General features: G+C 43.5%; 1 protein-coding gene across 2 annotated transcripts in view; it reads left to right on the forward strand.

The window, feature by feature from the left end:
• The window catches only part of LOC132823328 (slit homolog 3 protein-like), a 699,246-nt gene that overhangs the window by 651,688 nt on the left and 21,682 nt on the right, over positions 1 to 25,876 (forward strand). For both annotated transcript variants that reach the window (XM_060837019.1, XM_060837020.1), the window contains exons 31-33: positions 1,815 to 1,952; positions 8,390 to 8,630; positions 13,722 to 13,852. In XM_060837019.1, the coding sequence (XP_060693002.1) occupies positions 1,815 to 1,952; positions 8,390 to 8,630; positions 13,722 to 13,852 (510 nt within the window). The remainder of the gene's footprint in view (positions 1 to 1,814; positions 1,953 to 8,389; positions 8,631 to 13,721; positions 13,853 to 25,876) is intronic.

A 25,876-nucleotide genomic window follows, 5' to 3' on the forward strand; every position in this document is an offset into this window, starting at 1 on the left:
GTTTGGATAAATTGTGTTTTACTTCATAATGAGTAGTTTGACTAATCGAATTGCATCTGGAATACAGCACTTTGCATTTGCCTTAGAAATAAGAAACGGCCAACTTCTTAATATATTTTGAGGCTGTCTGGTCCATAACAAGGTGAAGTCTCAAGAATCTGTTTTCACATTGGACATGATTGAGGGATAAATGTTGGCCAGAACACCATAAAAACCTCCGGCTCTTTGGAATGCCATGGGAACGGGCAGACCTCAACTTAATCTTGCCTCCAAAAGAGGTACCAAATACCTCCGTCAGTGCACAATTGTCAAGGATGACTTTCACTCTGACCTCCCCTCTCTCTCCCGAAGAAAGCATTTTTCATAAACTCTGCATGTTGCTATGACTGAGGTCAGGAAGTTACACAGGTATCAAGTTCCATCGCTCCATCTTTCTGAATCTCCAGAATGTTGTCAGTGGAGTTGAAATTGAACCTGTAAGGTGATTAAAACATAGATAGTCACATCCGTAGTCAGCTGTGCACTCCATAGATATTGAATTTCAATTGTGTGGTACAATAGGAAACTCAAGCATTTTCATCCATGTTGAATCTCCTGCAGAATTTTCCAATTTCTCTCCAATATTTTCCAATGAAAATATTGCCGACTGCCCCGCCATCCAATCTCTTAATCTTGCATGTCCTCCCTAAGATTATGGATTTTCCCAATTGCGGTGTAAGCTAGAGAATAGTCATTTGTTGAGAAGAACATTCAAGGAGTTGAAGCAGATTTCCCATCAAGGTTTTGTCCCTCCTCTACCACAGAGAAGATGGTTCCTCTGGGATTGATTGAGAATGGGAAGTCAGAATTGCAACAGGACAGGTTAAAACTCCTCAGCTGGAGTATTGTGTGCAGTTTTGGTCGCCATACTATAGGAAGGATGTGGAGGCATTAGAACGAGTGCAGAGGAGGTTTACCAAGATGTTGCCTGGCATGGTAGGAAGATCGTAAGAGGAAAGGCTGAGGCACTTGGGGCTGTTCTCATTGGAGAAAAGAAGGTTTAGGGGAGATTTGATAGAGGTGTACAAGATGATTAGGGGTTTAGATAGGGTAGACACTGAGAACCTTTTTCTGTTAATGGAGTCAGCTGTTACTAGGGGACACAGCTTTAAATTAAGGGGTGGTAGGTATAGGACAGATGTTCGGGGTAGATTCTTTACTCAGCGGGTTGTGAGTTCATGGAATGCCCTGCCAGTAGCAGTGGTGAACTGTCCCTCTTTATGGTAATTTAAGCGGGCATTGGATAAGCATATGGAGGTTATTGGGCTAGTGTAGGTTAGGTAGACTTTGGTCGGCGCAACATCGAGGGCCGAAGGGCCTGTACTGCGCTATATTTTTCTATGTTCTATGTTATCAGTAGTGCTGTATTCTGGCCCTCCAATGTTTGTCCTTTCCGCAGGTCTCCCTTACATATCTCAGTCAATGCTGCCTTATTTTGAGTCACTTACAGTCATGGACAGAGTAGTTTAGGATTGTGTTCCCCTCCAATCCCCCTTTCTCACTCCATTGGGAGCAACTTCCTGGGCTGTAGTTACATAGATGTCACCAACCTTCGAGTACCACATCCAAGAGGTCATTCTTCTTTTATGTGCTTGGACAGGGAGTAACAGAAGTTCATTTGCTACTGAACTGACCTGGATCCTCTTTGTCTTCGGTATTTATACAGAGATTTTCCATATGGGGACCACTTCATTACAGTATGGTTTTGTGATGATTGCAGTGTGCTGTCGAGCTTTCCTTCAGTGAAATTTTCCAATCTTTCCCACTTCCAACAGATGTGAGTGCTTGCCTGGATACACTGGTGAAAACTGCCAAACTGATTATGACGACTGTGTGGAAAATAAGTGTCGGCACGGTGCACAATGTGTTGATGCTGTTAATGGTTACACATGTGTCTGCCCCACTGGCTTCAGGTAAGTGATGAGGTTTTCTATTGAGGGAAAAAGTGAACTTCAGGCCGTATCAGATTTGTATTAAATTCTGTTTTCATAGAATCCCTAGAGTGAGCGAACAAGCCATTCAGCCCGTTAAGTCTCCAGAGAGCATCCTAACCAATTCCTGGCACCCTGTATTTCCCAAAGCTAACCCACATAGCCTATTCACTTCAGCCTGGCCAATCCACCTAACCTGCATGTATTTTGGACCATGGGAGAAAAGCAGAGCACCCAAAGGAAACCCACACAGATACAGAGAGAACGAGTAAACTCTACACAGACAGTCACCTGAGACTGGAATTGAAACCAGGTCCTTGGTGCTGTGAGGCAGCAGTGCTTACCACTGAGCCACCATGCCAACCTGTTGGGTTGGTTTCTTTTTCTGATGTTCTCATTCCAATCAAGATCTAGATCAGCTGGTGCCTGTTCTACTAGAACTTGCTTTTGGGAATTGTTGGATAAATGATACCAGTCCGATCTCTGTCCCTTGCAATCCTAACTACAGTAGTCAATCTTTCATTCGTCTGTTATTGGACAAGTGTGAGTGTGGGTGTTTTGTATTGTTTCCCAGAAATTGCTTCTTACAGGACCTCTATAAGAAGGTCATTTTTAAGGGCTTTAACAAGAGTTAGAGAGTGTGTCAAAACCAGACTGAACAAGGATGCTTTAATTGGTCAATTTTGATCAATATAAATGTGGAGTTGTATGTGGGATCTCCCAGCGCTCTCTCTTTCAGTGCTTCCAACTAAGTGTTTACCTGATTTGTCAATGCTTATGTTTCTCCCAGTACATAAACCAAGAGTGGATATTTAGGTAATAGAGAATAATCCGACAGGGCCATTCTTTTATTATTTTTTGCTTCATTTGAAGTCTTCTGTAGCCAAATGTTTGTCACTTATTCTTTTTTTCTGCAAATGAATTTTGTGCGTTGCTTTGGAAGGCAGGAACTTGTTCTGATCCCAAATACAGATTGACCTCACTACCAGCTCCCCCTTTACCCCCATCCCAACAAATCCATTCCCAATTGCTAGGGCTGACTGGAACATAAGAAATCTAAGAAATAGCAACAGGAGTAGGCCATCTGACCCATTGAGCCATTTAATAAGATCATGGCTGATCTTTTTGTGGACTCAAGTCCACTTACCCGCCCGCTCACCATAACCCTTAATTCCTTTACTGCTCAAAAATCTATCTTTGCCTTAAAAACATTCAGTGAGGTAACCTCAACTGCTTCACAGGGCAGGGAATTCCACAGATTCACAGCCCTTTGGGTGAAGAAGTTCCTGCTTAATTCAGGCCTAAATCTGCTCACCCTTTATTTTGAGGCTATGCCCCCTAGTTCTAGTTTCACCAACCAGTGGAAACAACATCCCTGCTTCAATCTCTCCATTCCCTTCACAATTTTAGATGTTTCTTTAAGATCCCCCCTCATTCTTCTAAATTCCAATGAGTACAGTCCCAGTCTACTCAATCTCCCCTCACAAGCCAACCCTCTCAATTCCAGAATCAACCGAGCGAACCTCCTCTGCATCCCCTCGAGTGCCAGTACATCCTTTCTCAAGTAAGGAGATTGAAACTGTACAGAGTACTCCAGCTATGATCTGCCCAGCATCCTATACTGTTGCCGCATAATCTCCCTGTTTTTAAGCTTCATCCCTCTAGGAATGAAGGACAGTATTCCATTTGCCTTCTTCAGTACCTGCTATATCTGCAAATCAGTCCAGATTTTATAGACTGTGTGCAGCAGCTCAACATGAGTCAATGGATCAAGAGCTGGATCACTGTCCACCACCAATCTGTGCTGCTGGGCAGTACGACACCTCATGCATTCACTGATCTTCAACAACACTCGTGTGATCCACATAATAAGGGGGCTTGTACCCCTGATGAAATCTTAGAAGTTACAGAGATGTTTCCAGCCTCAGTGAAATACCAAATAGCAGGCTGTTATTTATCGGTCTAAGTGGTCTTACCTTGGGTAGAAGTAAGCAGTCATAGGGAGAGCAACAAAGTTGGTAACACGGCATATTCACAAGCACTGAGATTTCTGATCTACTTTAAATTTAATTGAGGTACTGACATAATGCTCTGTTTGAGTTTATGATGAGGAACCAAACTACCAGGCTACATGGTCACAGTCTGAACCCACAGACAGGATTACCAGATGGTGTCCTGCACAATGATCTGTACATGGTCACAGTCTGAACCCACAGACAGGATTACCAGATGGTGTCCTGCACAATGATCTGTACATGGTCACAGTCTGAACCCACAGACAGGATTACCAGATGGTGTCCTGCACAATGATCTGTACATGGTCACAGTCTGAACCCACAGACAGGATTACCAGATGGTGTCCTGCACAATGATCTGTACATGGTCACAGTCTGAACCCACAGACAGGATTACCAGATGGTGTCCTGCACAATGATCTGTAACAACTGAGAAGAACACATCGATTAAACAAACTGAGCACTTGAAAGATAGCGAGCACATGGCAAGTGACGGAAATATTATAACTTCACGCAAAAACATTACTCAACTTCATAAATACAGGGACACCACTTGTCAGGCCCAAACTTGTAGCAGCCAGAACTACCTCCTGCACATCGGAAGCAGTAGCCGTACCAGCAACAAAAACAGAAATTGCTGGAAAAGCTCAGTAGGTCTGGTAGCGTCTTTAGAATGGGATACTGAAGACTCCATTTATTGATCGAGTTTATGAAGCACTCTCCAATTGATTGTCATCACATTTTTACTTCAACTCAGTCAGGAGCCACATGATACCAGGTTATAGTCCAACAGATTATTTAAAATCACAAGCTTTCAGAGCGCTGCTCCTTCATCCGATGAAGTGGAGGGAGGCGCACAGGCACAGAATAAATAGATGGAGAGATAATGGAAAGACAATTCCAGGTAATTAAGAGTTTCAACAGATAAATACAAATGATATGAGTGGAGTGTCGACAGGCTGAATAATAAATCTCTGCGGGTGATCAAGAGTGTCAAACAGTGTGAGTAAAGTGTCAACAGCTGAATAACAAGTGAAGAGATGACCTATGAACTGATTGGTTAATATAGCAAGATAATTGGAGTTGTTTGAAAAGATATATAGCTCGGGTTGTGGGTAAAGTTGTAGATTTGTTCACCAAGCTGGTGTATTTTTCTGCAGACACCTTGCTAGGTGACATCATGAGTGCGCCTCCAGTGTAGCGATGGTGGTTTGTCCCTCCTGGTATTTACATGCCTCTGTTTCCTGGGACGTCCACTTCTGCATCTGATTGGTTTGTACATGGGGTCAATTCAATGTGTTGTCTATGTTCTAGTTGGAGTGCCAGGTTTAAAGGAATTCCTCCCTCTCCCCATTCCCCAATACAAACTAATCAGAGACAGAAGACTGGGATATCATAGCAATTATGGAAACATGGCTCAGGATGGGCAGGACTGACAGCTTAATGTTCCAGGATACAAATCTTACAGGGAGGATAGAAAGGGAGGCAAGAGAGGAGGGGGAGTGGCATTTTTGATAAGGGATAGCATTACAGCTGTGCTGAAAGAGGATCTATCAAGGGAAGTTATTTTGGTGGACTGAGAAATAAGAAAGGGATGATAACTTTATTGTATTGTATTGTGGACCCCCTAATAGTCAGAGGGAAATTGAGAAACAAACTTGTAAGGAGATCTCAGCTATCTGTAAGAATAATAGGGTGGTTGTGGTAGGAGATTTTAACTTTCCAAACATTGACTGGAACTGCCAGTGTTAAGGGTTTAGATGGAGAGGAATTTCTTAAGTGCGTACAAGACAATTTTCTGATTCAATATGTTGATGTACCTACGAGAGAAGGTGCAAGACTTGACCTATTCTTGGGAAATAAGGCAAGGCAGGTGACTGAGGTGCCAGTGGGGGAGCACTTTGGGGCCAGCGACCATAATTCTATTAGATTTAAAATAATGATGGAAAAGGATAGACCAAATCTAAAAGTTGAAGTTCTAAATTGGGGAAAGGTCAATTTTCATAGTATTAGGCAAGAACTTTCGAAAGCTGACTGGGGACATATGTTCGCAAGTAAAGGGACGGCTGGAAAATGGGAAGCCTTCAGAAATGAGATAACGAGAATCCAGAGAAAGTATATTCCTGTCAGGGTGAAAGGAAAGGCTGGTAGGTATAGGGAATGCTGGATGACTAAACAAATTGAGGATTTGGTTATGAAAAAGAAGGAAGCATATATAAGGTATAGTCAGGATAGATCGAGTGAATCCTTAGAAGAGTATAAAGGAACTAGGAGTATACTTGAGAGAGAAATCAGGTGGGCAAAAAGGGGACATGAGATAGCTTTGGCAAATAGAATTAAGGAAAATCCAAAGAGTTTTTACAAGTACATTAAGGACAAAAGGGTAACTAGAGAGAGAATAGGGCCCCTCAAAGATCAGCAAGGCAGCCTTTGTGTGGAGCCGCAGAAAATGGAGATACGAAATGAGTATTTTCTACTGTGGAAAAGGATATGTAAGATATAGACTATAGGGAAATAGATAGTGACATCTTGCAAAATGTCCATATTACTGAGGAGGAAGTGCTGGATGTCTTGAAACAGATAAAGGTGGATAAATCCCCAGGACCTGATCAGGTGTACCCTAGAACTCTGTGTTACAAGTGATAGCTGGTCCTCTTGCTGAAATAGTTGTATCATTGATAGTCATAGATGAGGTGCTGGAAGACTGGAGGTTGGCTAATATGGTGCCAATGTTTAAGAAGGGTGGTAAGGACATGTATTTGGAAAGGCAAGGGCCAATTAGGGAGAGTCAGATTGCATTGTGCATTGGAAATCATGTCTCTCAAACTTGATTGAGTTTTTTGAGGAAGTAACAACGAGGACTCATGAGGGCAGAGTGGTAGATGTGATCTATATGGACTTCAGTAAGGCGTTCAACAAGGTTCCCCATGGGAGACTGATTAGCAAGGTTAGATCTCATGGAATACAGGGAGAACTAGCCATTTGGATACAGAACTGGCTCAAAGGTAGAAGACAGAGGGTGGTGTTGGAGGGTTGTTTTTCAGACTGGAGGCTTGTGACCAGTGGAGTGCCACAACAATCGGTGCTGGGTCCACTACTTTTTGTCATTTATGATTTGGATGTGAGCATAAGAGGTACAGTTAGTAAGTTTGCAGATGATACCAAATTGGAGGTGTAGTGGAGAGCGAAGAAGGTTACCTCAGATTACAACAGGATCTTGACCAGATGGGCCAATGAGCTGAGAAGTGGCAGATGGCGTTTAATTCAGATAAATGCGAGGTGCTGCATTTTGGGAAAGCAAATATTAGCAGGACTTATACACTTAGTGGTAAGGTCCTAGAGAGTGTTACTGAACAAAGAGACCTTGGAGTGCAGATTCATAGCTCCTTGAAAGTGGAGTCACAGGTAGACAGGATAGTGAAGAAGGCATTTGGTATGCTTTCCTTTAATGGTCAGAGTATTGAGTACAGGAGTTGGGAGATCATGTTGCAGCTGTACAGGACATTGATTAGGCCACTTTTGGAATATTGCGTGCAATTCTGGTCTCCTTCCTATCAGAAAGATGTTGTGAAACTTGAAAGGGTTCAGAAAAGATTAACAAGGATGTTGCCAGGGTTGGCGGATTTGAGCTACAGGGAGAGGCTGAACAGGCTGGGGCTGTTTTCCCTGGAGCATCGGAGGTTGAGGGGTGCTGTTATTGCGGTTTATAAAATTATGAGGGGCATGGATAGGGTAAATAGGCAAAGTCTTTTCCCTGGGGTCGGGGAGTCCAGAACTAGAGGCCAAAGGTTTTGGGTGAGAGGGGAAAGATATAAAAGACACCTACGGGGAACTTTTTCACAGAGAGGGTGGTACGTGTATGGAATAAGCTGCCAGAAGAAGTGGTGGAAGCTGGTACAATTGCAACATTTAAAAGGCATTTGGATGGGTATATGAATAGGAAGGGTTTAGAGGGATATGGGCCGGGTGCTGGCAGGTGGGACTAGATTGGGTTGGGATATCTGGTTGGCATGGACGGGTTGAACCGAAGGGTCTTTTTCCATGCTGTACATCTCTATGACTCTAAGAGAGAGATACATAAACACTAGGCAGGACAGACCACCAACGCTTCACCAGAGGCTCACTGATGATGTTACCTAGCGAGGTGAAGAAACATCTGCAGAAAAACACATCAGCTTGGTGAACCAATCTATGACCTCACAGAGACATAACTGCAAATAATCAAAAATGAGATGGCACTAGCGACATACCAAGCGGCTGGAATAACATGATAGGTATTGGTATCACATAGCAAAGGTCTAACCAACGCAACAAGCAATCGAAAACTGTACAAACTAATTAAGGTAGAGAGAGTAAACGTAGACTCATGCGTGGGCATTTGTGTCCCTGTTTTTATCTCTCCAGTGGGTTGTTCTGTGAGATCCATCCACCCATGGTCCTGCCCCGTACCAGTCCCTGCGACAATTACGACTGCCAGAACGAGGCTCAGTGCATTGAGGTACATAATGAACCCGTCTGCCAGTGCCTGGCTGGCTTTGCAGGACAGAGGTGTGAGAAACTTGTCACCGTCAACTTTATCGGGAAGGATTCTTACGTGGTGCTGCCAGCCTCCCAGGTTCGGCCGCAGGCAAATATCTCACTCCAGGTAGGAGCCTCAGCGATGTGACAGAGGGTTGGACAAGCCAGGTAAATGAGGATGACAGATGGTCTACCTGGATTCAGAGTTGAAGTCTGTGTTTATGTTCTCTGGAGCAGACCACACACCATGTTAAAGATTTAGTTAGTTTGCAGAATGTAACAGCGTTCCTGATGAAGTCAATCCAAGTGGAATCATTGGGCAGGAATGTTGTACTCCTACAATAAGGTGACAAAAACACAAAACGCAGGAGAAACTCAGCAGGTCTGGCAGCATGTGTGGAGACAGAAACACAGTTCAGCATTTTAGTCTGACAGCCCTTCTCCAGAACCTCTGATGAAGTGTCACTGGACTCAAAATGTTAACTATGTTTTTCTCCCTGTAGATATTGCCAGACTTGCTGGGTTTCTCCAGCACTTTCTGCTCTTGTTTCCATCTCCAGCCTCTCTTTTTTGCTGGCTTCCTGGAGGATTTACAGGGATGCTGGAGGGTTTGAGCTGTAGGGAGAGACTGAATAGGCTGGGGCTATTTTCCTAAGGCATCAGAGGCTGATGGGTGACCTTATAGAGGTTTATAAAATCATGAGGGGGCATGGATAGGGTGAATAGCCAAGGTATTTTCTCCAGGTTAGGGGAGCCCAAAACTACAGGGCATAGGTTTAAGGTGTGAGGGGAAAGATATACAAGGGACCTGAGGGGCAACTTTTTCACACGGAGGGTGGTGTGTGTATGGTATGAGCTGCCAGAGGACGTGGTGGGGGCTGGTACAATTACAACATTTAAAAGACATCTGGATGGGTAAATGAATAGGAAGGGTTTAGAGGGAGATGAGACAAATACTGGCAAATGGGGCGACATTAATTTAGGATATCTGGTCAGCATGGAAAAAGTTGGACCAAAGGGTCTGTTTCCATGCTGTACAGCTCTATGACTCCACTCAGTGAGTGCTGCCCTTTTGTTTTAGCAGCTGATGTGGCTCAAAGTTCCCTGTTAAAGAAATTGACCATTAAAAGCCTCTACAATACAAAGTGATTTTATGCTGAGGAGAACATTAGCCATTCTCTGGAAATATCCATTCCAAATGAATATTTAATTTTGGTTTATAGGCTCGCCCTCTGAATGAAATAACTTCTAGGTCATTAAGTCTCATACATAGTTTGCATAATAAATGGCCACAGGGCATGTGTTTGAGTTGTATTTTGTGACATATGCATCAGGGCTAGCTGTACCCAATAATACAGAGATTCTGTGCCTTTTGGGATTAAACATAAGAAATATTAAATACTGAACTGAATGGCTGCAATGACTTTAGCAATGGGAATAATAAGCTGCAGATTGTTTGGATGATGAGCAAGTTGACATCACAGAGGATTGATGCAAAATTATTTTGCAAAAATAATATGTGTCCATTTGTAAACACTTCAGAATTCATTCTGGGATTTTTATTGCATGTTTTGCTCATCAAGGGATTATATTACAGGCCCAGATGTAACTGCCAAAAATTTATGTTACAAACTAGGAAGGGAACAGCATTCTTTTTCTGTTTCAAGCAGATAAGGTTTGAATGCCTGATAAAGCCACAAAATACTAAGATTTTGACCAAATAAGTTAAACTTCACTATACAAAGTAAGAAAAGTGAACCAATCAACTCTAACAGCCAGAAATAACTAATTATGAGTTAAAACAAAAACATTGCTAGAACACCCCAAGTTAATAGCAGACTATATCAAATAGCACATATAGAGTCACAGAGTCATACGGATGTGCAGCATGGAAACAGACCCTTCAGTCCAACTTGTCCATGCTGATATCCTAACCCAATCTAGTCCCACCTGCCAGCACCTGGCCTATATCCCTCCAAACCCTTCCTATTCATATACCCATCCAGATGCTTTGAAATGTTGCAATTGTACTAGCCTCCACCACATCCTCTGACAGCTCATTCCTTTCACGTACCACCCTTTGCATGAAAACGTTGCCCCTCAGGTCTATTTTATATCTTTCCCCTCTCACCCTAAACCTATGGCCTCTCGTTCTGGACTCTCCCACCACAGGGAAAAGACTTTGTCTATTTATTGTATCCATGCCCCTCATAATTTTATAAATCTCTATAAGATCAACCCTCAGCCTCCGATGTTCCAGGGAAAACAGCCCTAGCTTATTCAACCTCTCCGCTCAAATCCTCTAACCCTGGCAACATCCTTGTAAATCTTTTCTGAACCCTCAAATATTTCACAACATTGTTCCGATAGGAAGGAGACCAGAATTGCATGCAATATTCCAAAAGTGACCTAACCAACGTCCTGTACAGCCGCAACATGACCTCCCATATCCTGTACTCAATACTCTGACCAATAAAGGAAAGCATACCAAATGCCTTCTTCACTATCCTATTTACCTGAGACTCCACTTTCAGTGAACTATGAGCCTGCACTCCAAGGTCTCTTTATTCAGCAACACTCCCTAGGACCTTAGCATTAAGTGTATAAGTCCTGCTAAGATTTGCTTTCCCAAAATGCAGCATCTCATATTTATCTGAATTAAACTCCATCGTCTCAGCCCATTGGCCTATCTGGTCCAGATCCTGTTGTAATCTGAGGTAACCCTCTTCGCTGTCCACTACACCTCCAATTTTGGTGTCATCTGCAAACTTACTAACTATACCTCATATGCTCACTTTCAAATCATTTATGTAAATGACAAAAAGTAGTGGACCCAGCACCGATCCTTGTGGCATTCCACTGGTCACTGGCCTCCAGTCTGAAAAACAACCCTCCACCACCACCCTCTGTCTTCTACCATTGAACCAGTTCTGTATAAAAATGGCTACTTCTCCCTGTATTCCATGAGATCTAACCTTACTAACCAGTCTCCCATGGGGAGCCTTGTGGAATGCATTACTGAAGTCCGTATAGATCACATTCACCACTCTGCCCTCATCAATCTTCTTTGTTACTTCTTCAAAAAAACTCAATCAAATTTGTGAGACATGATTTCCCATGCACAAAGCTATGTTGACTATCCCTAATCAGTCCTTGCCTTTCCAAATACATGTACATCCTATCCCTCAGGATTCCCTCTGACAACTTGCCTGCCACTGATGTCAGGCTCACTGGTCTATAGTTATGATCAGGACGTCACTCTGATCCCCAAGCCCCAAATATTAGTGATATTGTGCGTTACTGATGTCATTAAAATATTCTCCACTTTACAATGGATTCCAACTCGTTCGAAGATACATCCTTGAAAGTCCTTCAGAATCCTCTCCAACATGGATTATTTCAATAATCCCTGATACCTTGGTCATTTAACCTCTTTTTTGTTCTGAGACAAAGTTTCCCAGCACTCCTGAGACTGCTCCCAAGCGTTAATTTCTGACACAGTTTCAGCATTTACCATGCACCCAGCTTTATCAAGCTGCCACAGAATTTCTCTAAGCTCCAGTCTTTCTTCGCTGCATCAAGCAAATGCAGTTGTGGGCTTCCTCACAGCTGCATGGCAATTTCAATGTTGCCAGGGCTTCCCGTGAGCTCTAACCTGTTGGAGTCTATTAATACCAGCACTTGTGCTGATTGTGGCCATTTGTTCTGTGTAAGCACGCTCCCTATTCCAAATTAGAACTAACTTATTTCCCCACAAACACCCAGATAAGTTGTAACCACTGGTTCATATTCAGCTGCATTCATTTCCATAATAACATAACACACTCTGAACTATCCATAGCCTGACTTATAGTTTAAGTATCATCATTTACAAGTTTTTTCTTGCATCTAATGAAGAAATTCAGTCTTACCACCTTCAAGAGTTCACTGGATATATATTTTTCACTCTCAAAGTGAACATTCTCTGGACATTACACATTGAATCAGTGGTTAGCACTACTGCCTCACAGTGCCAGGGACCCGGGTTCAATTCCAGGCTCGGGCAACTGTCTGTTTGGAGTTTGCACATTCTCCCCGTGTCTGCGTGGGTTTCCTCCGGGTGCTCTGGTTTCCTCCCATAGTCCAAAGATGTGCAGGTCAGGTGAATTGGCCATAGCTCTCAGGGATGTGTCTGAGGTGTATTAGTCAGGGATAAATGTGGAGTAATGGGGGAGGGGAATGGATCTGGGTGGGTTACTCTTCAGAGTGTTGGTGTGGACTTGTTGGACCAAATCGACTGTTTCCACACTGTAGGGACTCTGTAATTTCTTTGATGATGATGATTACTGCAAGCAGTTCAGATACCAAGTTGCAAGCTCAGCAGGCTGACTCTGAACCCATCTTTCTAGCTTTTAGCCTTTGAACATAACATGACCCAAATTTTTTTTTAACTGACAAAACTTCAAAGATATTCAGATGCATTTATCTCAGTTTCTATTGTTAAAATTGAATTCCTAAAAGCAAACATTTATGCTCTAAAATACATGAATCACAAACAAGATATTTGCAAACAATGAGATAAAAATATATAATTTCACTATAGTCTAAATATAAGTCAGAACTCCCTCTGCATTGATCCTCACCATGGGATAAATGCAGAATAATTCCATTTACAATATCCCAGCAATCACTCCTAGGCCAGTTGCAATATGAGTTTGATTTTAAATTGGGCTTCTTCAAACTTTCCCAGTTCAGGTGGATTGTAGGGATTTCCAACAACCAGAGGTATTGCCTGCCCAGGAATGATATGTGATATGGGCTCAATGGTTAGCAATGGGTCTGATTCCACACTCAGGTGACTGTCTGTGTGGAGTTTGCCCATTCTCCCCATGTTTGCTTGGGTTTCCTCTGGATGTTTCAGTTCCTTCCTACAGTCCAAAGATGTGCAGGTTATGTTGGATTAGCCATTCTAAATTACACATAGTGTCCAGGAATGTGCAGACTAGGTGGTTTAGCCTGGGAAATGTAGGGATAGGGCAGGGGGTGGGTCTGGGTGGAATGCTCTTCGGAGGGTTGGTGAGGACCCGATGGGTCAAATGGCCTGCTTCTACAGAGTAAGGATTCTATGAAATTCTATGTTGCGAAGGATATGATCAGAAGACACATAATTGGATATCCAAAATAAAGTGTAAATTTCAGGAGATGTAATTGAATATTGTCTAATGTACCTTCCATCTAGGTTGCAACAGACAAGGACAATGGTTTACTGCTGTACAAAGGTGACAATGACCCTCTGGCGCTAGAACTCTACCAAGGACATGTTCGGCTGATATATGATGCTTCAAGCTATCCCCCTACCACTGTGTACAGGTGAGTCATTTTGTGGTCAAGTAGCCAATCTCATTTGGTCTAAAGAGGGCAGACTTACTCTCAAGAGGCTTCTAGCTGGCAATGTTAAGTCACAAAGTTAGGAGTGGTTTAAAAACTGGCGTTGGATTTTGCACAACACGAATGAAGCTATGCTGTTCTCCTTCCCCATCACCTGAGCCCCTGAGGGTAAATGGCAGAATGTGCTCACGGTTGAAGACAAATTAGAGCCACTGGGTCATGGATCTATGAGAATGTCAGTGAATATGTGGAGTAAAAGGTTGATTATACCTTTACTGTGTGTATGAATAGGGAACTATGCCACGGTGATATCAGATTCTGGATCAGTGGTGCTGGAAGAGCACAGCAGTTCAGGCAGCATCCAACGAGCAGCGAAATCGATGTTTCGGGCAAAAGCCCTTCATCAGGAATAAAGGCAGTGAGCTGGAAGCGTGGAGAGATAAGCTAGAGGAGGGTGATATCAGTTTACCTGGAACTGGAGCCTGAGTCTCCAGCATTACAAAATATGTTCTTTCACTCAATGCCTTGTCCATGGTTAGAGTTAATAAATCCTGTTGATGTTCATTCACAAAGAATGTAGATCTCTTCGTACTACAGAGTGCAGGCTGCCTACCCCATAATGGTAAATGCAGGGAGCTGGTCCCACACATTCTTTAAAAATTAATTCATGGGATCTGGGTGTTGCTGGCTGGACCAGCATTTATTGCCCAGAGAAGGCAGTAGTTGGCTGCTTTTTTGGATCACTTCAGACCATCGGCCCACAATACCAATAGGGAGGCAGTTCCAGGATTTTGACCCAGAGACAACTCCTGCAACAGCGATATATTTCCCAGTCAGTTTGATGAGTAACTTGGAGGAGAACTTGCATATGGAGGTGTTCCCATGTGCCTGCTGCCCTTAGATAACAGTGATTGTGAGTTTGCAAGGGGGTGTCTAAGGAGCCTTGGTGAATTTCTGCAGTTTATCTTACAGATGGTACATGCTGCTGCTACTGAGTGTCGGTGGTGGAGGGACTGGATGCTTGTGGATGTAGTGCCAGTCAAGAAACTGTTTTGCTGAAAATGTGTTGCTGGTTAAAGCACAGCAGGTTAGGCAGCATCCAAGGAACAGGAAATTCGACGTTTCAGGCATAAGCCCTTCATCAGGAATGAAGGGCTTATGCCCGAAACGTCGAATTTCCTATTCCTTGGATGCTGCCTAACCTGCTGTGCTTTAACCAGCAACACATTTTCAGCTGTGATCTCCAGCATCTGCAGACCTCATTTTTTACCCGAAGAAACTGTTTTGTGCTAGTTGGTGTTAAGCTTCACAAGTGTTGCTGAGGCTGCACTCATCCAGGCAAGTGAGGATTACTCCATTAGACTCCTGACTTGTGTCCTGTAGATGGTGCACAGGCTTTGGAGAGTCAGGAGGTGAGTTACTCACTGCACGATTCCTGTACTCTGAGCTCTCAATTCTACACAGCAGAGCTGAGGACATAGCTGAATGCACTGCTGAAAGTATCACTGAGTTATGACAGACCAAAGAAAAGGCCTGGAGTGGTAATTGTGTGGATGTAACATTTTGAGATTGAGCACCAATTGCATAGAATAAATTTTGTCTTTAAAAAATACCTTCAAGTTACTAGCTGTTCAGGGGAACTGAATTGAGAAATATAGTAAATGAAATATTTGAGTAAAAATGACATTTGATGCAACACTGTACAGGCATGCCATTAATAGGAATTACCATAGACTTCATCTCATTATACAGGTGCTGACTCAAAGGTGACAATTTTCCTGGACCCCTGCCCTCATCTGTCAATTTGTAAATGTCATGATGGCAGCAATCTGGTCCTCGATCAGATGGTTTTCAAAGATTGTCCACATCTATAAAGGTTCAGTGCAGAACAAAAGCAGCAAGAGCTCTAATTACATTATATTGATAAAGAAGGAGGTCGTCACTCACAGTGACATCTCATTAACATAAGATTAATGCCATTCTACCTGCGTCGAGCCCTCGCCGCAGAAATTAATTCCATTGGTTAATGCGCTACCCTTTCATTAAATGTCACACTGTTATCTTGTTAGCTCAGCAAGAGAGATGGTGCAAGATTTAACTATCCTCATCAAATTAAATCAGAACTGGTAAGAAAAGCAATCAAACTTTGGATCCCCTTAAGCTTGGAAATAAGTCTTGGAAATATAATTCCCAGCTGGCTAATCGGAGAAAGCTGCTCATTAAATTTGGGCATCCAATTTCCTAAGAGGCAGTTGTTTGTAAATTCAGTAAAGGTTTGCACACATTCTTAAAGAACCGTGCATGACAAACATTGGATCACTTATTGCACAGGATTGGATGGTGCTCTGTATATTTCTTTAGAATTACAGCAGTGGCTTGTAGTCAGAGTTTCCTTGTCTCTCAGAATCCCTCCATGTTCCATTCTAAACCACTGTTCCCTTCTCTCAGGTGACATCTTAAGAGGACACTACCTTCCCTCTGTTATCATATTCAAGTCAGTCCTTATCCATTAAACATTATTCCTTATTAAACATTATTCCGTATTATTAACTCAGAGAATATGGACTTCATTGTCTAAGCCAATCTATATTGCCCATCTCCAGTTGCTACAGAGAAAGTGATGGTGAGCTGTCTTCTCGATTTGATCCGGTGTAGACCCACAATGCTGTTAGGGAGAGAGTTCCAGAATTTCAGTCTAGTGACACTGAAGGAAAGGCAATGTATTTACAAACCGGGATGATGTGTGTTTGGAGGGAATCTTCAGTCTGTGGCTTTCACTTGTATGTGTTGCCATTGCCCTCCTGGACTGTTGTAGTGTTTAGTTTGAAAATTGCCATCGAAGTATCTTTGATGAATTTTTGCAGTGTACCTCGTAGACCGTACATACTGATGCTGCTGAAAAATATGTTGCTGGAAAAGCGCAGCAGGTCAGACAGCATCCAAGGAGCAGGAGAATCGACGTTTCGGGCATAATCCCTTCTTCAGGAATTCCTGAAGAAGGGCTTATGCCCGAAACGTCGATTCTCCTGCTCCTTGGATGCTACCTGACCTGCTGCGCTTTTCCAGCAACATATTTTTCAGCTCTGATCTCCAGCATCTGCAGTCCTCACTTTCTCCTTCCTGATGCTGCTGTTAGTCAATGGTGGAGGGAGTGGATGCGTGTGGATGTGGTGCCAATCAAACAGGCTGCTTTGTCCTGGATGATGTCAAGCTTCTTGAGTGTGGTTGACACTGCACTCATTCAGGCAAGTGGGGAGTATTCCATCACATTCCTGAATTGTGCCTTGTAGATGAGTCATACCTTCAAGTTAAATTAGACTACACCAATTCTATGCTTATGTTAAACAGCAAACATTTTATTGGAAGAAAAAGAGTCACCAGTTCCACAGATATATTCAAGTGGAGGAGGGGATCCTTGAAGTTAATCATAATTAATACAAAGGACTGAGAAGTGATCTAGATTTGGAGTCCCTGGGTCAGATTTTTGAAGCAGCTTGAATTCCCATCTCAGCAGACTGGCTTTGAGTTTAAGGATTCCTCTGATTCATTCCTCGCCCTGGTGAAGTGAAAGCAGGGCCCTCTGATTCTGGAACCAAAGTGGTCCATTTTGGTGGCTGAGTGCTGAAGCTGGTTCAAAGGCCCATCTTCGTTCTCTGGGACTTCAACCTAGATGCTTTCCCTCACACCCTTGCATCCACCCATCCACTTTGACTTCCCAAGCCTGCCAGCCCATCTCCCTTCCTAACCCCAATGCCAGCAGAATAGTCACTCATCCAGTATCCTTTTTGGGCAGATCTCAGAAGGCAAGTGGAGATGAAAAAAAACAGTCAAATATATCTCACACTTATCCATTCTTGATAGTGACAAAAAACTATTGCATTCAAAAACCCCACCCAGTGTTTCCAAATTTCTTCAACAGATTATTCTGTTTATGAAAACAAACTTCTGTTCGGATCCCCTTTTAAACTGTCACTCAAACTGTGAAGTCAGGACTCTCACTGAAATAAGTGTAGCTTTTGAAACAAAGCAAAGCATTCATAAAGACATAATGATAACGCTGATGGAAATGTCATAGAGATTGCAATGTACAGCAAGGAAACAGAGTCTTCAGTCCAACTTATCCATTCTAACCAGATATCCTGAATTAATTCAGTCCCATTTGCCAGCATTTGGCCCATATCCCTCTAAACCCTTCTTATTCATATACCTAGACTTTTCAATGTTGTAATTGTACCAGCCTCCACCACATCCTCTGGCAGCTCATTCCATACACAAGCCACTGTCTGCATGAAAATGTTGCCCCTTAGGCCCCTTTTAAATCTTTCCCCTCTTATCTTAAACCTATGCCCTCTAGTTTTGGACTCCCCTACCCCAGGGAAAGACCTTGGCTATTCAGTCTATCCTTGCCAACATGTCAGCAGACTTTTATGGAGATTGTATGGCCAGATGCTAATTTAATTCTCTCACCTACAACAGATAGCCTGTCCATCAAAGCTGTCCAGCAGAGGATTATTTTTGGATTTTGACTTACAGTCTAAGATTTCATGTCATGTTTAAAGACTGAGGGATTTTTAAAAAGACAATTCAGAGCATAACACTTAAACAGACCTTAATCCTCTTCAAGACCATTTATTCAGACTCTTTTGATTTGTGGTTTCCACACTATGTCCTACCAACAGCTACAATGGATCTATTTAAACTCAGCGCTAAGTTCAAATGGTCTTGCTGAGTTTGGGTTTCTTTCCTGTGTGAGTGAAGGATGCTGCCCTCACTGACAATAGTCGAGTCTGCCAGAGAAAGAAGTCGGATCCATGTCCCACCTGCAATTTTTAAAGGCCTATGGAGTCAGAAAAATTATGCAAAAAATCTGAATCCTTTGTCTTTTACAAAGGAGCCGGGATTGAAAGTCTCCTTTAGAATAAACTTCGAGACCCGCCAGTCTTACAAAGGTAATCGCAATTCTCCGAAGCAAAGTAAATGACAGTTGTTAATCATGCCAAATTGATATACCCTCACTCTGTAATTAACTGAGAAGTTTCAGGTTACCAGGTGTATCTTTGTTCCACAATGATCCCAGATATAACTGCTGTCGTCTTATTGTGTAATGATCCGGGAAGGTCCGCGTTAGGCTGGCATAACATTACTATGTAATGCTCTGGGGTAATCTCTGTTAGAATGGTCATGCTCTGTCATGATCCACAATGTTCTATGTTGGACTGGTATGCCAAAACTCTGTAATGTTTGAAATACATTACAGAGTAACGATACCCGGACCAACCAACCCGACCACCCCGTGGCTCAACACTTTAACTCCCCCTCCCACTCCACCAAGGACATGCAAGTCCTTGGACTCCTCCATCGCCAGACCGTAACAACACGACGGTTGGAGGAAGAGCGTCTAGGCATCTTCCGCCTAGGAACCCTCCAACCACAAGGGATGAACTCAGATTTCTCCAGTTTCCTCATTTCCTCTCTCCCCACCTGGTCTCAGTCAAATCCCTTGAACTCAGCACTGCCCTCCTAACCTGCAATCTTCTGCCTGACCTCTCCGCCCCCACCCCACTCCGGCCTATCACCCTCACCTTGATCTCCTTCCACCTATCACATCTCCATCGCCCCTCCCCCAAGTCCCTCCTCCCTACCTTTTATCTTAGCCTGCTGGACACACTTTCCTCATTCCTGAAGAAGGGCTTATGCCCGAAACTTCGAATCTCCTGTTCCTTGGATGCTGCCTGGCCTGCTGCGCTTTTCCAGCAACACATTTTCAGCAATGTTTGAAATATTCCAGGTTAGACTAGTCCACATTTATTCTGAGATGAATTGTGTTAGACTGGTATATCTTTACTCAGTGAGGATCTAATATCTGTGTTGGACTGGTGTACTATTACTCTATAGCAATCTCTAAGATCATAGGATCCCTACAGTATGGAAGTAGGCCATTTGCCCCATTGAGTTTACAATGACTGTCCGAAGAGCATCCCACCCAGACCCTTTCCCCTGCATTTCCCATGGCTAATCCACCTAACCTACACATCCCTGAACACTCTGGGCAATTTAGCATGGGCAATCCACCCTAACTTGCACATCTTTGGACTGGGGGAGGAAATCAGAGCACCCGGAAGAAACCTGCACAAGCGCAGGGAGAACATGCAGACTCCATACAGACAATTGTCTGAGGCTGGAATCGAACTCAGGTCCCTGTTGCTGTGAGGCAGGAGTGCTAACCACTGAGCTACCGTGTTCTGTCTTATTCTGGTATACCATTACCCTGCCATGCATGCACTAAATTTAGGTTAGAGTGGTGATGAGCCAAAGCAAGATTTTATAAAATTGTTTGCAATTGGTCCACATCTGATTAACCACAAGAAATCCTCATTTGCCTGATTTCCAACAGGTTCTGTTCGGATGTAGCTGTTCCTCAATAGAGGAAGAAAAGCCCCAATGTTTTGATAGCTGTGGTTGGCGGTAGTGGCTGAGTGCTGTACATTTGTCCATTGTGGTGATTTAGTTACTTTGTGCCCTTAGCGGATATGTGACCATTTTCCTTTGAGCATATATGAGTCAGAGTTTGGCACCATTTCTAATGGGAAGGAGGGACAGGAAGGGAAACAAATGCATTGATTCCTTCCACTGTTCTGGAACACAGCTTGTCTCTGTAATTGATGCCTATTAACCCCTTGGTGTGGCATCATATGTCTGATGCTTGGTAGTGTTATGATAGATATCTATGTTGTCATTGGTAACGAACTGCTGGATGGGGTGTTTTGCTTCCTGTATATTATATTTTCTGTCATACATTTGCATTTGATTCCTGGCCATCTTGCTGAGCAAGGGAAATTATGTGTCCAGTTTCTGCTGGATTCATTATGTATGTACCTACCCCAGTCAGTCTAACCTGTTGACTTGTGTAGATCCCAATTAGCGGGCCCACGAAATAGGATTTGAATGGTGTTTTAAAAGGATTAAAGGAATAGTTGCATATATTGGTCAGTGCATTGAGTTGGGATGTCATGTTACAGCTGTATAAGGCATTAGTTAGGCCGCTTTGGGCATACTGTGTTCATTTCTGATCTCTTTGCTACAGGAAAGATGTTGTTGAACTTGAAAGGGTGCAGAAAAGATTTACAAGGATGTTGCCAGGGTTGGAGAGTTTGAGCTATTGGGAGAAGCTGAATAGGCTGGGGCTGTTTTTTCCAGAGCATCAGAGGCTGATCTCAGGAAGGATGTACTGGCCCTGGAGTGGGTCCAGAGGAGGTTCATGAGAATGGTCCCAGGAATGAAAAGCTTAATATATGAGGATTGTTTGAGGATTCTGGGTCAATATTTGGTGGAGTTTAGAAGGATGAAGGGGCGGGAGGATCTAATTGAAACTTACAGAATACTGAATGGCCTGGAAAGAGTGGATTTTGGTTCCATTGGTAGGAGAGACCAGGACCTGAGGGCATGGCCTTAGAGTAAAGGGAAGCCCTTTTAGAAAGGAGATATTGAGAAACTTCTTCAGCCAGAGAGTGGCGAACCTATGAAATTCACTGCCACAGAAGGCTGTGGCGGTCAGGTCATTGAGTATGTTTAAGACAGAGATAGATAGGTTCTCAATTGTCAAGGGAATCAAGGATTATGGGGGGAAAGCGGGAGAATGGGATTGAGAAACCTATCAGCCATGATTCAATGGCAGAACATACTCGATGGGCTGAATAGCCTAATTTCTGCTCCTATGTCTTATGGTCCTATGGTCTTAAAACCTTCAACACTTTGACTTAAACCCAGGTGCCAATCACACTGTTTGTGGGAGGAGCTGGGTGCTTATTGAGACTCCCCCTTGGGGTCTATCTCAATCACCGCCACTTTCGATGCAGCTCATTCAATTCGATGTGGAGCTGACTGACAAACTGAATCAAAGGCAGCATTATTACAAACAAGTTCACAATAAACAGGACTGCACTGTGATCACGATGCTTGGCTGAAGCCTCTTGTTGTGGCAGTGGTATTTCACAGTTAATCCTCTGCTGACATAACCTGGACGTGCTACACGGAAGGTAAGTAGCATCATTGTGTGGCCTTCGGGTAATACTGCTGCATTGAACATTGCCATTGAGGTGTAAAATAGGACAAGACCTATATTGGCTTCAACATGACAACAGCATGTACGTCAAGCTGAACAAAGAACACAGTTTTGTTGAAGTGGCATATTCATTTTTTATCTTGTTAGGGTCAAACATAATTTTCGTAATTTGCGGGGTGACGCAATGATTTTATTAAAAAATAGCTCAGCAATGTCACATGATGGTGACACAGTCAGATCCCACAAAATGAGTTGACAATGCTGTATAAAAAGTGATGGCTGTCTAAAAGTAAGCTGCTGATAGCCCTGAAGAATTACTTTTATCTTTACATTGAGCACTGGTAATCCGATGGAGGAAAGGAGACAGAAATCTCCCAAATGCCTTTTCTGCCCCTTTCTTTCTTCCCTTTGACAACTCCGACAAAGACAATGATGAAGAGAATGCTCCCATGGGAGAGACCTGTCCGTTCTCTATGGCTTCACTGTTCATGTACGAGCCCAGGCAGTGAACGTCAATTAATTTGGAGGACAGCACTGGCGAGGATGGTCCTGAAACATCCTAGAGATTGCCTTTTGTGATGAATTCACTCAGAACCAACTGAGTATTAGATTTGATTCCCTACAGTGTGGAAACAGGCCCTTCAGCCCAACAAATCCACACCGACCCTCCGAAGAGCAACCCACCCAGACCCATTCCCCTACATTTACCCCTGACTAATGCACCTAACACTACGGGCAATTTAGCATGACCAATTCACCTGACCTGGACTAGAGCACCCAGAGGAAACCCACGCAGACACGGGGAGAATGTGCAAACTCCACACAGACAGTTGCCCGAGGTGGGAATTGAACCCAGGTCCCTGGAGCTGTGAGGCTGCAGTGCTAACCACTGAGCCACAGTGCCGCCCCCGGTTGGTACGACTTACTGCAATGCTACAATGACTTGTGTTTTTGCACTTTGAACACAGTAAAATATCTCATGACACTGCATAGAAAGGTCGTTCAGTAAAACATCACTGAACCATAGAATGAGGCATTAGGTCAGATGACAAAGACCCTGGAGAAAGCTTTTAGTGAATGTCCTAAAGGTGAAAATGCAAGGGTCGAAGATGCATGAGGAGGGAGTTCCAGAGTTTGGGACCCAGACAACTGAAGGTAGAGCACCAATGTTGAAACAATTAAAATTGGGGCATGGTCAAGAGGAAAGAATTAGAGGAGCACTGATATCTCTGAGGGTTTGGGTATGGAAAGATGTTTACAGAGACTGGGAGGGGTGAGGACACAGAACAATTTGGAAACACGGATGTGAAGTTTGAAATGAAGACATTGCTTTACTGGCAGTCAGCACTGGTCAATGAACAACAGGAGGTCAGAACTTGGTGTGAAATACGTTATGGGCAGCAGGGTTGTGAATGACCTCAGTTTCAGAGTGAGAGAGATCATGCAGCTCAGAGTCTGTTGAAATAGCTAAATCTAGAGGTAATTGAAGTGTAAATGAGGGTTCAAAGGCAGGTGAGCAAAGACCGGGAAAAGCAGACGATATTACATAGGTGAAAATAGGCAATCTCAGCAAATGTAAATCAGAGACTAGAATCCCTACAGTGTGGAAGCAGGCCATTTGGCCCATCAAGTCTACACCAACCCTCTAAATTGCATCCCACTCCCACAACCCTGCATTTCCCTAGGCTAATCTACCTAGCCTGCACACTATGGACAATTTGGCACAGCCAAGCCACCTAACCTACATGTCTTTGGACAATGGAAGGAAACCAGAGCAACCCAATACAGGCACAGTGAGACTGTACAAACTCCACACAGACACCCAAGGGTGGGATTGAACACGGGTCCCTGGTGCTGTGAGGCAGCAGTGTTAGCCATTGAACCACCATGCCATGAAGTCAGATGCTTAACTATGAATTACCATTGTTATAGGCCAAGGCTACTTTTAATATTCTAATATTAATTTTCATATTATCTTTTAATATTAGAAAACTCACCTAGAGTGGTAGCTTGTTATATCTGAAAAGCAGGAAAGTACAAACACAAAGCCACAGCTTTCCAGGAAACAATCATTTTTTATTTAATCCAAAACACTGATTGGTTTGTGGGTGTTGGACCTAATTTAGCTGCATGTTCTGTGAAAAGTCAGTCGCTGGAAAGGTTTAAACAGCACGTTTAGCTGCTTAACTGGGCAGGATACACAGTTTGGCGCCTGTAGCTGTCATTATGTCAGGGTGAATGCCATGAAATAAAGACACAAAATATTGCTTGACTCCCCTTCATCCAGTGCCAAGCCACTGTCTCTGTCTGTCTGAGACCACGGAGATTTATCATCAGTTCCTACAAGGCATTCCATCTAAACAAGACAGAGGAACCTTTAAGCTGCCCGTGGGAATTAATATTATGTGCCTTAAGAAAGGAGGAACTTCAGTAAGAATTCTCATGTTTTTTTGAAAAAAAGGATGCTGTATTTCAAGCAATCCTTGCATTTCTCTCTCTGTCTCTCTCTGGTTCTTTTTGTAAGGATCATTTTGACAAGAAGATGTTGACTTCTCAGAGACCTCCTGTGTGTTTTTTTTAATATAGTGGTTAACTTGGCTGTCTTTCCACTTGTTCTACCTCCCACATCTGTACACTGCTCATAAATATCACTGCAGACAAACAGCAGAGTGCTGCAATTGAGCTAGAATACTGTAGCTCCCTGAGGCTGTCTCTTCTCACTGGGTATTACAAGTTTCGGATCTGTTTCCCATAGCCTCTCGTGTCCAGCAGCACCGGTCACTGGCATACATTATCTCATGTAGTCAGGAGTACGGCAGCTCTGTGTAACAGCTGAAAGTTCATAACCCGACAGAATTACAATAGAATCCCCGCCAGTGATCAGAACGGGACATGGTGGCTTTATACACCCTGTCACTTTCAATCTCTCAAATTAGCATTGAAGCATTCGGTGAGATGATGCCAGTCATGAAAGATTGTTAACTGCTTCGGTTCACATACAGCTGTACTGTTGCCACTCCCCAGGACTTTTTGACAGCACTTCCCAAACTTTTAACATTCCCCCTACCCCTCCATTAGAGTGTATCACCTCCAACCTTCCCTCGCAGAAGGTTCAGAACTGAGATGACTGTTCTTTTATTGTTGCTGGGACATGCTCTTCGAACTTGCACTGCGTTGTGTGAGTCCCTTTGTCACACAGCCCACAGGAAGAATCCTCACGGGCACCCAGCAATGTGCAGTAAGTGGTAACGTGCTGGCTGTGTCCATATCCAAAAATGAGCATTGCTTTAATGATCATCCAGAGAGTAAAAGCCAAACAAAACTGCACTTCCATAACTCACTCTCAGTGCTCACCATGGGGAGAGAACAATAATGTAATGAAGGCTCCTGCCCCATTCTGTGGGGTGGCATGGCGGTGAGCACTGCTGCCCCACAGCGCCAGGGACCTGGGTTCAATTCCAGCCTCGGATGACTGTTAGTGAGTAGTTTGCACACTCTCCCTGTGTCTGTGTAGGTTTCCTCCCACAATGTAGGGGTTAGGGTGGATTATCCATGCTAAATTGCCCATAGTTTTGAGGGATGTCTAGATCAAGCAGATGAGCCATGGGAAATGCAGGGTGATACGGTAGAGGGCTGGCTCTGAGTGGGACGCTCTTTGGAGAGTCAATGTGGACTCGATGGGCTGAATGGCCTGCTTCCACACTGAAGGGATTCTGTGACTTGACTTGCTTGTTTGCATTGTCGAAAAACTGCAAGCAGTTCACCTACCATTGCTGCTTTAACTGCTGGACCCATTCCCTACACTCTCACTCCTTTGTTTAAAATTCAATTCCCCATTGTCCAATCTGTGCACTGTGTTTTGTGACTAATAATTCACAAAACGGTGTGAGGCTACCTCCCCAACCCACCCCTACATTTTTTTTGCCGTATGTTCTGACAGCAAT

Source organism: Hemiscyllium ocellatum, chromosome 16 (assembly GCF_020745735.1).
Source record: "Hemiscyllium ocellatum isolate sHemOce1 chromosome 16, sHemOce1.pat.X.cur, whole genome shotgun sequence".
NCBI classification, from domain to species: domain Eukaryota; kingdom Metazoa; phylum Chordata; class Chondrichthyes; order Orectolobiformes; family Hemiscylliidae; genus Hemiscyllium; species Hemiscyllium ocellatum.